The sequence below is a fragment of the Dermatophagoides farinae genome, chromosome 5 (assembly GCF_024713945.1).
Source record: "Dermatophagoides farinae isolate YC_2012a chromosome 5, ASM2471394v1, whole genome shotgun sequence".
NCBI lineage: Eukaryota > Metazoa > Arthropoda > Arachnida > Sarcoptiformes > Pyroglyphidae > Dermatophagoides > Dermatophagoides farinae.
The window spans coordinates 5,131,022-5,146,384 of NC_134681.1; the positions used below are offsets into that span (position 1 = coordinate 5,131,022).

At 31.3% G+C, this 15,363-nt stretch overlaps 2 protein-coding genes across 2 annotated transcripts; one reads left to right on the forward strand and one right to left on the reverse strand.

The window, feature by feature from the left end:
• Window positions 1-8,947: 8,947 nt before the first annotated feature.
• Window positions 8,948-12,927, forward strand: smo (smoothened, frizzled class receptor). Its single transcript, XM_047063779.2, has 2 exons — window positions 8,948-9,213; window positions 9,276-12,927. The coding sequence occupies exons 1-2, from the start codon at window positions 9,100-9,102 to the stop codon at window positions 12,828-12,830; spliced, it is 3,669 nt and encodes a 1,222-aa protein (XP_046919735.2). The 5' UTR covers window positions 8,948-9,099; the 3' UTR covers window positions 12,831-12,927.
• LOC124500032 (abl interactor 2) lies at window positions 12,928-15,338 on the reverse strand. The gene is made up of 3 exons (XM_075731439.1): window positions 14,340-15,338; window positions 13,316-14,267; window positions 12,928-13,249 (listed from the first exon to the last, which is right to left on the reverse strand). The coding sequence occupies exons 1-3, from the start codon at window positions 14,559-14,561 to the stop codon at window positions 13,086-13,088; spliced, it is 1,338 nt and encodes a 445-aa protein (XP_075587554.1). The 5' UTR covers window positions 14,562-15,338; the 3' UTR covers window positions 12,928-13,085.
• Between the last annotated feature and the right edge of the window lie 25 nt (window positions 15,339-15,363).

Consider the following 15,363-nt stretch of genomic DNA (forward strand, 5'->3'; position numbering starts at 1 on the left):
AGAGACCTTGAACATTTTAATGATGATAATGATGATGATTATATATTATATCAATTGGAATTGATAAAATTTGCATGAATTTTAAAAATTTGATTCCATAAAGATACATTTATATAATATTTTCAAATTTGAATGGCTAAAATGGCCTGGTTTCAAAATAAATTCTGATTTGATTTTGTTTTTCAAATGAATCAATATAACGATCTATCTCTATCTTTATCTCTATCTCTCTCTCTCTCGCTCATCATTATGATGATGGTGATTATTATGACTGACTAACTATAACTGAAATTGACTGGGCCTCTATTGAACGCATAATTTCAATTCAATTTAGAACCAAATCACTATTAACCCTTTTCATTGTACACTTTTATTCATTCATCCATCATTCATTCATTCAATCTTATTTGCAATCTTATTTTTGTTTAGTGAAACGAAATCGAGCTGAAAAAAAATTCAATTTTATTTTTATTTTCTTATTTTTTTTTAATAAGTTTACAATTTCGGAAACAAAAAAAAAAACAGAAGAAGAGAATTTAAAATGAATGTAAAATTAATAATCTTGAATGGCAAAGATTTACGATTGAATGAACATTACTGGCTGGTTATTGGACACCACCACCATTACCGACACCACACATTATTATTGCACGATAAAATCAGAATTTTCTCCCTCTCTCTCTCTCTCTCTCTCTCTCTTTGCTCATAACAAAATAAAATTCTGTGCACGCACTTCCACACCAACTGTAGGATTCTATAATCTGGGCAATATGTTCAGCTTGACTGATTCTAGCACGCACATACATTTTCTGGTTTTCATTTTTTCGCTATGTAATACACACAATCCAAATAGGATAATAAGAGTCAATAATGGAAAAAAGTGAAAAAGCCAGATTTTTTTTTCTCGCTTCTTTCATAAGCTGCTACCGACCGACCTACCAAACAACCAACCAACCAAACCCTAAATCATTGATTAGATGATTTTTTTTTGAGGCAATTTTCTTTATGGTGTTCCAACAACCCAAATCAGGCCCACACAAACACACACACACATAGGACATACACATAGCGCCACTAGCAGATAAGTTTACCACCATATAATAATGCGACATCATTGATGATGATGATGATGATGATGATATGTATTTCCACATTCTTGTTCATTTCAAATTTTAGCAAAAAAAAAAATTTTTTTTACTTCATTCGTTCCATCTATTCTTTTGGATTTTTTCTGTTTTTTTTTTGTTGATTATCCCAAAAGTTAATGTTGTGCAGTACAGGATACAACATTAACAAGGATAAAACTTTCAATGATGGTCTGCCATTGTTTTTTTTTTTGTTTTGTTTTGTTTTATGTGTCTTTATATTTATTTTTCTTGTTGATTGGTTAGTGTGTGTGTGTGTGTATGTCTGTCTATGTTTGTTTGACCAAATTGGTAAACTTTTTTTTCCCATTTATTTATCTCATGTATTTATATTTGAATTGAGATGCCGATATACCATGGGGCCGATCATCACACACACACACACACAACATAACGATGAATGTTTGTGATCTATCTATCGGCAACATGAAAAAAAAAATTTTTTCAATTCAAAGGCCTAATATAGATTGTCTGCACGGAGTTTGTTAGAATGTCCATCATTTTTGTGCGTTCGTGTGTGTGTGTGTGTGTGTCAATCGTTTGGCCGCTAATCGGGTCCCGAGAATTTCAATTCAAAAAAAAAAAAAAATAGATTCAACACACAAACATACAAAGCAGCCACATCAGCATAGTTGGTTTTTTTTTTGGTAACAAACAATTGTTTCATAGAATAAAAAATACTATTCTAGCTACATTTTTTTTTAATGAAGGTAGCAATTTTCAACTATTTGGAAAGAAAAGAAAGATCTTTTTAGTTGGTTTTTTCTGCCATGATGATGATGATGATGATCACATTGAATTTGCAAATAATAATCGGGTGTACACACACAGACACACATAGGAATGTATGTAACAGGAACAAAACAAACAAAACGCAGAACAAACTGCAGCCTGTCTAAGCATACAGTGTTTTTTTTACATCATCAACTAAATCCATTCGTTGGAAAGAAATTTTCTTCACAATGAAACATACAATGGAAATAAAAAGACCGTTCCAATCATGCACATGATTGACATACATACATCCATGGTAAACACAAGAATTCAATCCACCATCAAACTTAACAAAAATAATTCAAAAATGAAGACAAACAAACACACACACACACACAGAGAGAGATGACAGATGAATATATAAGATCTGATCGACAAGCGAAGAAAAAAAAGTCCATAATATCAGGCAGCAATGTATAAAACATCCATCCATCCATCCATCCACTTCAAAGAAAATATCGATGATGAAAAGATGAAGATTTTATTTTTGCATTCATTCCCAAGCATGCAAAATAAAACTATATATCCAAATCAAACAGGAAAAACATGAGATCAATATGATGATGATGATGATGACAAAATTCTTTTCTTTTCTTTTGTTTATTCACAAATAAGTTTTTTTCAAATGATAAAAATTTGAATGAAATTATCAACAAACAAAAAAAAATAACAATTTTGTCTTGTTGTTTTCGATTATTTTGGAATTTGTTTTCATTCCAAAAAAAAAATTATTTATACTGTTAACATTATATAACCTACAAAGTTTCAATATGTTGATTGAACAAACAAAAAAAAACAAATATCTATCTCATCGATATCTCACCGGTATATGTGTCAATGTGTGTGTGTGTGTGTGTGTGTAGTTCCGATTGAATTAATAAAATTTGGTTTTGATTTTCTATTTTCATGATACTCAATACAATTTCTTTCTTTTTTTTTGACTGTTGTCATGTTGAATTCATGCTGCTGTTTGCAACTTGATTCTATATATAATCATATTACGAAAAAAAAGGACAAACTCTTCTACAACTTTTTTTTTCTATACGTATATTCTGTTCACGATTGACAACGATGTAACCGAATGAATGAATGAATGAATGGAAAAAAAACTAAATTAAATCGAATCGAATTAAATTAAATTTCCTTCCGTCCGCTCTGTGTGTGTGTGTGCTTGTTATTTTCATTTTTACTTTATTTTTGTTCAACATTTCAGTTCAGTTGAAGTTTGAAATGAGAGTATTGTGTGTATTGTTTGCAAAAAAAAACAAGAAAGAATGGCTGAATTACTTTTTTTTTTACTAAATGAAAAACTTGGAACCAAATCAATGAATGGATAAATGAATGAATGAATGAATGAGAGTAAAAAAAAAATTCCGCATTTTGTTCATTCATTTTTTACCTTTTCGGTGAAAGTTTGACAAAAAAAATGCCATACAATGGAATGTTCTCGATTCTCGTTCTCGAAAAAAATATTCAAAATTTACCGAAATTCCGAAAACATACATATATATATAGGTCGCTTATTATGATTAGTGGTGACATATGGCAAAGAATTTGAGAAAAATGAAAGAATTTCATTCCAAATAAAAAAAAATTCTGACCATAAAAAATTCCAAAAATGGATACATTATTTTTCCGATCGGAACAATTGAACAAAAAAAAAAGAGAAAACCCGGAATAACCAGAAATTTTTTTTATTTAATGAAAACAAAAATTTTTTGACAAAACAAAAACCTTTGTGCATGACAATCATATTTTTTTTTCTTCATTTATCCATCATCGGCTGTTGATGATGATGATGATGATAATTTACAATTCATTATTGAATGGCAAATTTCAATTTGATTTCCATTATTACTTTGATTTTTATTATTATTATCGTATATTCTCATTTATTTCAATTTAAATTTTTTTTTGTATTCAACATTCCATTCCAATAACAAATCAAATACAACAGTGGTGGGTATAGTAATAGTTGTGTTATTCATCATTTTCAATTCAAATTTTTTTTCATACACTCCATTCACATGATTGGTTGGTTAGTTTGTTGTTGTTGTTGTTGTTGCCATTCTATCAACTTCTATCATTGAATCAAACAAAAATATACAAGGCCGAATAATGATGATAATGCATTGCCTTTATATATATTCAATACTATAAGTTTTCATCGAATTTCATTCCGGCAATTGTATTTATTTTTTTTTTTCATTCACATTCTCATACTCTCTATCATCTTGGATCAGGAAATAAAGCCTGTCATGTATTTATTCTTGTATTTTCTCCTGTTTGTATTTTTTTTTTATATTGATTAAAACTAAAACCATTTTATCTGAAACTGATTGTGCTTTTTTTCCGTCATCATCATCATCATCATCATTGAATTGAATTATTTTCTGTATACAATAGGTTTTGTTTTGTTCTTGTGTCGATTCCATCTATCAAAATTTGTTTTTTTTCGAGCATAGTTAACCAAATTTATCCATATAATCATGATGAAACTAGGCTTATATGCCAATTTTGTTCTTTTGTTTTTGTTTTTGTTTTTTTTTTTTTTTGATAAATCCACATTGTACTAAATGGTCATCACTAATCATAATAATAATCGTCGAATTTTAAGATTCCAATTGGATAGTGAATCATTGAAATTGTTTTTTTTTTTTTTTTGGTGATTTCGTTAAAAATGTTCATTTGAAACTATCAATGTAATTTCTGTAACTACAATTATTGATAATACATTGATGTACATTTTTTTTTGTATTTGTTCCAGCTGCATCTATTGTTGTACGATACGATAATAATAAATCGTGAAAATCGATACCATTTTTCGATTCAAAGAATCGAATAGAGATTCTCTAAGCAACAAAACAATAGAAAATGAGAAAAGTGAAAAATAAAACAAACTGAACAATCGGATAAACGGGAAAATGAGAAATCTGTGAATTCAACATTTATGCTTTTTTATTACTCGATTTCTATGCTGATCGCTGGCGAACCGAAACCAAGGGAATAAAAGGGCGTCACAGATGCAGATCAAGTTTAGCCATCGATTTGATTTGGCAATTTTTTTTTTGGATGAAATCATGTATAATACGAGCTCATTATGATATTTTTCTGTAGTAGGTATTGGTGAGAATTCAAACGACGATCATGAAAAGAAAACCGCCATCATTACCGTGGTGGTGGTGTCGGTCTATCGATATATATATTGGTCCTACAATAGTCAATCAATCAATCCGATAGTCGATTTGTTATTAGTGGAGGTTGTATGCTATAAACTAGCCATGCAATTGATCCAACATATCCAGTGAATGTTATTTCGGCTATTATATGGTTTTGGCATTTTCATTTTGTTTGAGTTCAGACTACTTTAGTTGACCAACAATGGATATAGTGAAACTATGATGATATTTTTTTTCTGTAAAAATAGAACAATTGTTCGGACAACGATAACAACAACAACAACAAGAAATAAAGAAAGAAACTGAAAAAGTTCTAAACCTTAAACACGTACAAACAATTTATACATGATGATGATGGATTCTACGAAATTTTTCTGTTTAGCGATTCAAACGTCTATATATATATTTATATGTGTTGCACAAAAATAATCAAGTCTAATTCACACTATACACTCAAAAAATGTACGGTACGATACTCGTTGATTTATTCATTCAATTCAAATTCATTTCAAGTTAGTTTGTCTGCTTCTTTCTCTTTTTGGGTATGAATTCGAGAATGAGGCCATCAATTTTATCCATATAGAGCTCGAATGGAAAAGACGAAAAAAAAATTCACTTAGCACACAACAAGAATGTCGTTTTTTTCTCTCTCTCTCTCTCTCTTTTTTTCAATTCATTTTGCCTGGTTTCTATGTTCGGTTTTTTTTCTTGGTTCCAAATATTTTTTTTTTGTGCCCAACCATATGGTTATGTGATGTAAAAATGTTTGACGACAAAAGAAAATGAATTGTCGTATTGAGGATTGAACAACAACAACAACAACAGCAACAAAAATGATCATTGAATGATGAGAAAAAATAAATAAATAAATAAATGAAGAAATAGGCCTATAGGCCTTAAAAGCTTTGGTGAATCTAATACGTATTTTCAAAGAAATGGGCCTGATTGTTTCCCTAGACACATGAAGAAGAAGAAGAAAAAAAAACCATTGAGACAATTCAACCATGGATGATACTTGTATTTAGAAACGTTTGAACATCACCAAGGCTAAATACTTGATTGCATATATGTGTGTGTGTGTGTGTGTGTGTGTGTGTGTGTGTGTGTGTGTGTGGAGTCCATTTCATTATCTCAGTGCAATTCAATTCTTTTTACCGTCGAATAGTTGCAATCGAAATTCGATTGGAAAGTTAAAATTCGATTGAATCTATTGAATACATAGGACATTTTTGTTGTTGTTTCGTGGTTTAGGCTTTTTCGTTGTTTTTTCTTCATTTTGATGATTATATATTCACTATACTTCATAGCATCAGTTTTACATTCTCATGAAATTCTATTAGATAAAATAATCATTCAGTTTTATATAAGCATTGTAGATATTATCTTCATCAAATAAAAATGTCTTGATTTAGTGCATGGTTAATGATGACAATTGAACAATCAGATGACTAAAAGTACAGTAAAATTGAATGAAAAGATTCAAAAAAAAATGTTTTTCAGTCCTTTTTTTCAAGCTAAAATTAAGCCAAAAATAGCCAAAATTTTCGAGAAAAATAGCTTCATCACCAACGTTCAAATAAACATACATCAAAACATTAAAATCAACATCAACATCAATCCATAGAATACCTGATATGAATAGTAAAGTGCAAACAAAGAAAAAAAATTTCCAATTCTAATTCAGAATTCAGTCATGCGTTTGGTGAATTTTTTTTCTCGCACTCTAATTCTTAAGAATACTAGTCCAAAGAAAAAAAAAGAAAAGAGTTTTTAGCGTTTGATTGTTGAAGTTTCAATTTGAAAAAAAAGAAAATGAAATCATTTTTATAATGTAGTCAGTTGAATCGGGATTTTTTTTTCTCACCCACACACATGCACACACACGCACACACACACACATGTTTCTTAGCCAATGAAAGATATCATCATCATCGACATGATCAAATGGAACAGACAAACATTCAGCAAACTTTTTCATCATCATCATCATCATATAGTAAGCATTTTTTTTGAGAAAATTTTGGGTCAGAAAAAAAAAGTAGACACAGTTGTTTGTGTCGAACTTTGTCACGATAGTCATCGATATTTGTCTCGATGATGATGATGATGATGATGATGATGATAATCATTTCTACACCTTTAGAAATCGATGATGATGATGATGATGATGATGATGATAATCATTGTTCCAAAAAAAAGAACAGACTCAATTTTTTTTAAAATGGCAATCTCGAATTTTTACTCTTACTATAATGTCATCAGATAGATCAATGTGTGTGTGTGTGCGTGTGTGATCCATTGCCATATCGATAATAGGGCCAAGAATTTTTCGGGACAAAACTTTTTTTTTCACCATCATCAACATATGAAAAGAAAGAAAGAAAATTTTTTTTTTTGTCTCTTTGATGTCTCACAAATCGAACTCAACGCCAGTGAACCATTTCAGTGGATGATTTCGACAGTTTCATCGATTTCAGTTTTCATTGTTCCATAATCTTTGGCACACACACACACACACACACACTATCATCATCATTTGTATTTATTTTCACTACACTTAAACAGAAAGCAAGAAAAAAAAATTCAGAATCGAATCCAATTGATCCGATCAAAAACCGTCTCGTTTCTAAATGAACGAACAAGTGCCAAAAAAAAAAAAATTTTTGTTCAAGAATATATATATATATATATATAGAACATTCGTACAAACAAACAGACAAATAAATATGAAAAATAAAAATCTAAAACGAATTAACCAAACATAGAACGTGGACAATGATTCCCCTTTTCTAGACAAAAAAAAAAAGTTTTCAATTCAGGCAGCTGTCGTTTTCTTTTTCTCATACTATCATTTCTGGCTTTTTGATCCTTAACATTGTCAATGTATATATACTGTTTATTTGGGCTAGCTATAGTGAACAAAATGAGAATATGACAACAACAACAAAAAAGAAGAAGAAGAAGAAGAATCACAAGAATAAAAAGGCAACAACATCGACATCATCATTATCAATGTCGTAAACTGTATTTTTTTTCTTCTTATAGAATGAACAAATTGCACTTGTCTCATCAGTTGTTTCTTTTTTTTTATCAATTTTTTTTTCTATTCTCTTGCTATATGTTCTTGGACAACAACAATGGATCACCATCATCATCAATGTTGTCATTGTCATTTTTGTTGTCATGTTTTTTTTAAAAAAAAGCTTAACAGAATGTTCAACTATATCGATTCCAATCAGATGGACAATTGATTTAAATTGAATTGAATTTTGTATATTATTTTCATAAATTTGATTCAATGTAGTAAAAAAGAATTTTTTTTTTGATTAAAGAAAAATTGTCAACGCTGTGTTTTTGAATCAATTTGAAAAAAATTCCAAAATTCTGGTTGATTTGAATTTGAATAAAAGTGGCTATACTACTGCCATCTATCGGCTAGAATATTTACTAATGTGATTTTTTTTTCATTTTTTTAAAAATTCTTTTCAATGTCTCTGATCAATTTTTCAATTGTAAAGATGAATGATGATGGATCTTTTTTTTCTTATATTTATTTTCAAAAAAAAAAAAAAAAAAATTGACCCGATTCTTCTTGATATAATTGGTTGAAAGCGCGCCTATCCAAATATTGGAAAAAAAACCTGTTGAAGCTTTGTTAACGCTGTATAAGCATGCTGTATTATTATACATGCATGTATATTTGCTAAAGCCGAAAAAAACTTTCACTCATTCATTTTGGTTCAATTCAGCCATGAATTTTTGATCGAGGTTTCGAGGTGTGTGTGTGTGTGTTTGTGAGTGTATGAGTGTATATGCAGACAATGCCAGCCATTTTGACTTCGCCTGTTGCATTCGAGCGACTGTGTTAGTTCATTGCACGTTGAATTTTTTCACAACTGATTGTTATTATTGTTTATTTCGATCTACATATATATTTTTATTGTTTCAAAATGAATTTATATTTGACATTCGATATTTAGCTCATTTAATGATGATCAAAAATGGAATTTTTCTCCTATTTGGCTTCATTTTTTATATTGATGATGACCATTTGGTCCATCAATTCGAATCGATCTCTTGTATTTGCTAATCTGGACAACACTTTTTTTGCCATGGTAAGCATGTTAATTGTTGTTTCATTTATTGTTACAATTGTATCATTTTCCAATTTATTTAGACAATGAAATCATATAGAAGTCCGGCTAATTGTTATCGACCGGTAAAACGTTGCATTCCATTGAATGTATCTTTACCATGTTTAGATGTATCATTACCGTATAAATTTACAGCCTATTCGTTACCATTCGAACAATCATCATCATTATCATCAGTATTAATGAATCATCAGCAAATGATTGAGATGACACGTTCCTATTTGGATGGTTGGAAAGGTCTACGATCTATACCGCAATGTTGGAAAGCATTACAGACTGCATTGTGTGCATCATTCTTTCCACGATGTGATAATGACAGTTCACGTGTCATATTGCCCACATATGAAATGTGTCGATTAACACGTGCACCATGCCGTATTATTGATGAACATTTTCGTTGGCCATCATTTCTTCAATGTGAAAATGAAACATTTTTTCCTACCAAATGTCCGAATTCATATACAGATCTAAAATTTTCTACAACAATTGTAAATAGTCGTTGTCCAACACCATTGGTATCAACTGATGATAGCCGTATCTTTTATCATGGATTTGATGGCTGTTCATTACATTGTATAAATCCTGTCTATAGTAATGAACAATATGAAGAAATGTCCAAAATTATCGCCTATGGATCTGTATTAGGATCAACAGCCACGTTGTTTGCCATTTGTTCTTTTCTTATTGATCGTGCCTGTTTAAAACGTCGTTTCTATACATCTGTCATATTTTATCTGAATTTATGTATGTTATTAGCGACAACTGGTTGGATGTTACAATTGCTCAAAGGTCGTAACGATATTGTATGCCGATCAGATAATACGATTCGTTATGGAGAGCCATCAAAATCAGATCATTTCTATTGTTGTCTATCATTTTTGCTCATCTACTATTTTTCATTGGCAGCATCTATATGGTTTGTGCATTTATTTCGCGTTTTTTACAAAACATTTTATGGACTTTCCACTGGTATGAAAATGGATTTCAATAAATTCCATTTCCACATGTTCTCCTGGTCAATACCACTTATAATGACAATATTGATATTCTTGTTGGGTGAAATTGATGCCGATCCATTACGTGGTATTTGTTTTGTTGGCACTGTCAAACCAGTATATCGTATTATTTTTGTACTTGTTCCTCAAACGATTTGTATTTTTACTGGTCTTTATCATGCATGTCGTACAGTGTTAATATTATTTAAAGCCAAACAAAAATGTGAAAATCAAAATTCTCGTCGAAGTGATAATATTCATTGGGCTTTGATACGAATAACATTTTTCTCGACGGCCATACTGGTTATCTATCTAGTCACATCGGGCGCTTATTTTTATGAATTGTATATCAAAGACAAAAATCTCAGACAATTCAATGATCATCTTGTTTGTGAACTCAACATTAGTACTGTATTACCAGCTAAATATCTTTTTAACAATGAATCATTACAGAACAAATATAATCATCAATCAAATTCATTGTCAAATGAACCTTATGATATTTATGGAAATGGCTATGTAAGTTCATGTCGTCAATATGAACCACCGAATCTATGGTTTGTCTGTTTACAATTGATTGCCATATTTTGTTCGCCCATTCTAACATCAAGCTGGATTTGGACTCGTGCTACCATTTCTACTTGGCGAAGATTTCTTAATCGTCAGCTTTGTAATTCAAGTAAAGAAACCAAAGAATCATTACGATTAAAACCATATGAATTGATTGCCAATTCTTATCAGAAACGAGAACAAATCCAGCAAGGATTATATGTACCCAGTCTTGTATCCAATCACAATGATCCAGTCGATATGGAGATTAATTCAGCTCAATCACAAAGTGTATCGACAAATTTTCAGCAAAATTTTGCTGCCTTATTGAATCGTCGATACGCCATTTGGGGCGGAAATAATAATAACGAAAACATGATGTTTGTCAAACAGCATTATGGTCATAAAAATGTTGGACAAAGTGCCAATTATCAGCCAACCAATACGATAAGACCATCATCGTTCTTATCTCAAAATCTATCCATTTCGGATGCATCTCAGCAACAAGCTTCATTCGAATCAATGGAACAACAACAGATGACCGAAATGACTACTTATCATCGTAACCAACGACGTAAGAAAAAAAAGGAACGTGAAAAACGGTTATTCACTCGTCGTGATAGTGATACATCCGGTAGTATAATATCAGCTGCATTCACTGCTGCAAAAGCGGCAAATAGATTACGTGAAACAACAGAAAGATTAACATCTAATCAAGCCAATCAATCATCGACAAATGCCAATACAAATTCATTTGTGACAAAATCTACATCGACAGGCGACTTATTCAACATTCTATTTGGCTCAACATTTGCCAACGCACCACCACAACCAACGGCAGCCATGTTAAATGGTTATAATCCATATGCTATGGCTATGATGCAAACTGCTGCAGTAGCAGCAGCTGGAGCAATACCACCCCCACAAATACCTCCACATTCATTTATAACGCCTGGATCAACAACTGCAGCAGCTTCCGCTTCAACAACTATGACCCAAATTGCTTCTCATACATCACCGAACCATGCACAAACCATTCTAATGAATGGATCAAACTGTCCACCAACAAGTATGGCATCAAATCATAATGAACAACTTATCACTGGAACCAGTGGATGTGTACGTATGCAAAAAGATCAATGTGTTTCAACATTTGCTTTTACTCATGGTATGTCCGATCAAACGAGCCATACGATAATCAATCCTATGATAGAAAAACGACGACCAGATAGTTCTATACGTACAACACAACAACCAAAAACAAATAATAATAATGAAGTTGCCTTTTCGAATCTGGTTATCGTCAATCAGGCTGCTGCTGCTGCTTCTACGATCATTCCTTTCGCCAATGCCAACTATATGATGAATACAATGTCAACAAATCATGCAGCCGTTACACCTGCCACCATATATCCGGTTCCAAATGTTGCGACCGCTGCTTACCATCAACATCAAATGTATACGAATGGTCAGGCAGCAGCATTAGTCGCTGCAGCTGCAGCTGCCTATGGTGGATATCCACCACCAACGCAACCATTACCGGCTAATATGATTGCAGCGGCATCATTACCACGATATTACAATACACAAGCCGCATTCCTTGCTTATCAACAATCCAAAAGTTTGGCTGAAATAGAAAATCTGATGCGTGAACATGAAAAATTCAAAAGTCTAATAACCGCTCATCAAAGCGATACGGAAAGTAATTCTGAATTTTTTCCTATACATCTGACCGAATCTGAATCATCTAGAAATGGTTACTATTCCGATGATCATCGACAATTACAATCATCAAGATTATTAGTACAGGAACGTATGAAACAAGTTGAAGATCAAGTAGATCAACAGCTAAAACAGGAAAAAATTATTAATCAAAACGAAAATGGTGATGATGATGATGATGATGACGACGAAAATGATGACAATGATGATGTTGATGATGATGATGATGATGATAGTGTTGAAACAGAAACAAATTCCAAAAATGATGATAATCAAATGAAAAATCAATTAATTCAGAACAAAATCAAATAATCAATATTTTAATCATTAATTAATTTATTTATTGACATAACATGTTCATATAAAATTATTAATAAAGTTCAAATCAATTAAAAATGAAATAAACAAATTTGTACTTTTTAAATAGCCCCATAATTAAGTGGTAAGATTCTATTGAAATAAAACGATAACTCATAACTCAATTTAACAAATACAGTTAACATTATAACGATTTGATAATATTGTGAATTAATAGGAATGATGATGATGTAATAATAATTATTCGGTTCACAAACATGATTCAACATAATTTCCTGGAAATAATCCCGTAATACCATTCAATACTCCTTCCCACCAGCCATCTTCATTTTTACGTATAACATAGATGACTGAATTCTCTTGGAATGATAGTTCATCATCTTTATCAGCTGTATAATCGTAAATAGCTACAACTATAAATATAAATGAATAAATTATTGATCAATGTTTTGATTCATATTGATTGATTGTTTTTTTACCTTTTTCAATAAAATTTGATGGTATCCAATCCTGATTGGGTGATGATGAATCAACCACCTGATCCTTTTCAGATATTGATGAATCAATTTTTGTCTGTCCTGTTTGCTGTGATGACGATTGTACAGTAGATTTAATGCTACTGGCTGTTTGTTTATCATTGTTGATTGTTGTTGATATTTCTGGTTCAATTGAAGATTTCTGTGATTGTTGTGGCTGTAAATCTTTACTTGAAGCATAATTCGAAGGAACTTGTGGTGGTGGAATGACCAATGGTGTTGGATGATGATGATGATAGCCAGTAGATGAACGATAAGAATCTTTGGAATGACGTGCCAAACTATTAAATATACCTGAAGTACCGGAAATCGGTGGTGTTGAAGGTCGAATAGCGGATGATGTTAAAACATTATTACTAGCACGTGCATACATTGCTTCATTTGGACCAAAAGATTTACCAGCTGATTGTGATGATGATGACGGTGGTTGTGGAGCAATGATGGAAGAAAGATTTGATGATTTAGATGGTCGAAGTGTAGCCGATTTTATCGGCGGCATTGAACGATTATCCATTGTATGTGATTTGTCATTTTGTTGATGAATCTTATAGGCAACACCTACATTATCCAATGAGCTATAATCAATCGAATCATGTTGATATTTAGATGTCATTCGAATTTTTGGCCTTTCTGGATAAATGACCGGTGGTTGTACAAGCAATCGTTTCGGTTTGGTTAATCGACCAATTTCACGTCGTGCACGTTTCTCATCGTTAAGTTTAATTTTTTGTCCAATGTATCTGGTCTGTGATTCTAATGAATCAAATTGCTGTTCCAATAGATTGATGGTTGCCTGAATATTCGATGCATATGAATATATTTGACTTGCAATCGAAGCTAATGCTTGTTGTGCATAATTCTTGGTAACGACTGATGCTTCGTCTTGGTTGTCGATCTATGAATTGATTGATAATAACCATTAAATTTTTTTTTCTTGAAAAATTCTTATAAATAAAACTAGACTTACTTGGAAATAATTTGAATCACAATAGTTTGCAATCTTATCCAAATTAATTTGTGAATCTTTTAACGATTGTTGATTTTCCGGTAAATGTTGATTGAGCAATGTTTTCAATGCTGCATTTGTCTGTTTCAAATGTACAGAATCTTCTTCATCACCATTATGGTTTGAATCGATGGACGATGATTTCGTTGTTTTAGAATCATTTCGATTTACTTTGCCTGTCATTTTATTTTTTTGCAGTGGTATGTTTTTTTACGTTTGGAAAATATGAGCTAAAATCAAATCACAAAAACAATTGATGTTGAGCGTTTGTATGAATGGAATGAAATGAAATTGGTGAATTGTTGACAAGCTAAAAATACATCATAGGCAACATATGAGACAATTTAGCACAAAATAATAATATATGGGTGTCTGAGTTACCCAAATTGATATTGTTTATGATAGGGAAAAGAGAATTCAAATTTTTTTTTATTGAATGCTACTTTACTTTGATGTGGATGTTGAAGATTCCAAAGATGAATATTTTGCTGCTGTTGTTGTTGTTGTTATTATTGTTGTTGGTTACTGGAGAAACGAATTCAATTAATATAAAATGAACCAGCACAATTGCTGAAAAGTAAGTAAAGATTGATTTGAATGAAAAACATTAATTTATGGATACACATATGATGAACAAGACACTAATAAAACATAATTCATCTTGATTTTGTGCTCAAAATCTTGGATAGAATTTGTAGACACTAAAATCAAATAGAATATTCAGTCAGTCAGTCACTTGGTCAATCATTCAGACGATCGTGGTCTATATAACGTTAATGTTGTTGACAATTGATGGCTCCCAAAAGTTCTATATACGCTAAACAATGTTCCATACAGCCATACAATCGGATGGATTCATCTCTGTTTTGAATATGAATTGTCGATCAAATTCCGATACGTTTATTTTTATGTGCTGTAAACATAAAACTTTGAAATTCGAATTACCATCAAGACGACCGTAACGCCATCCATGAATCAATTAGTG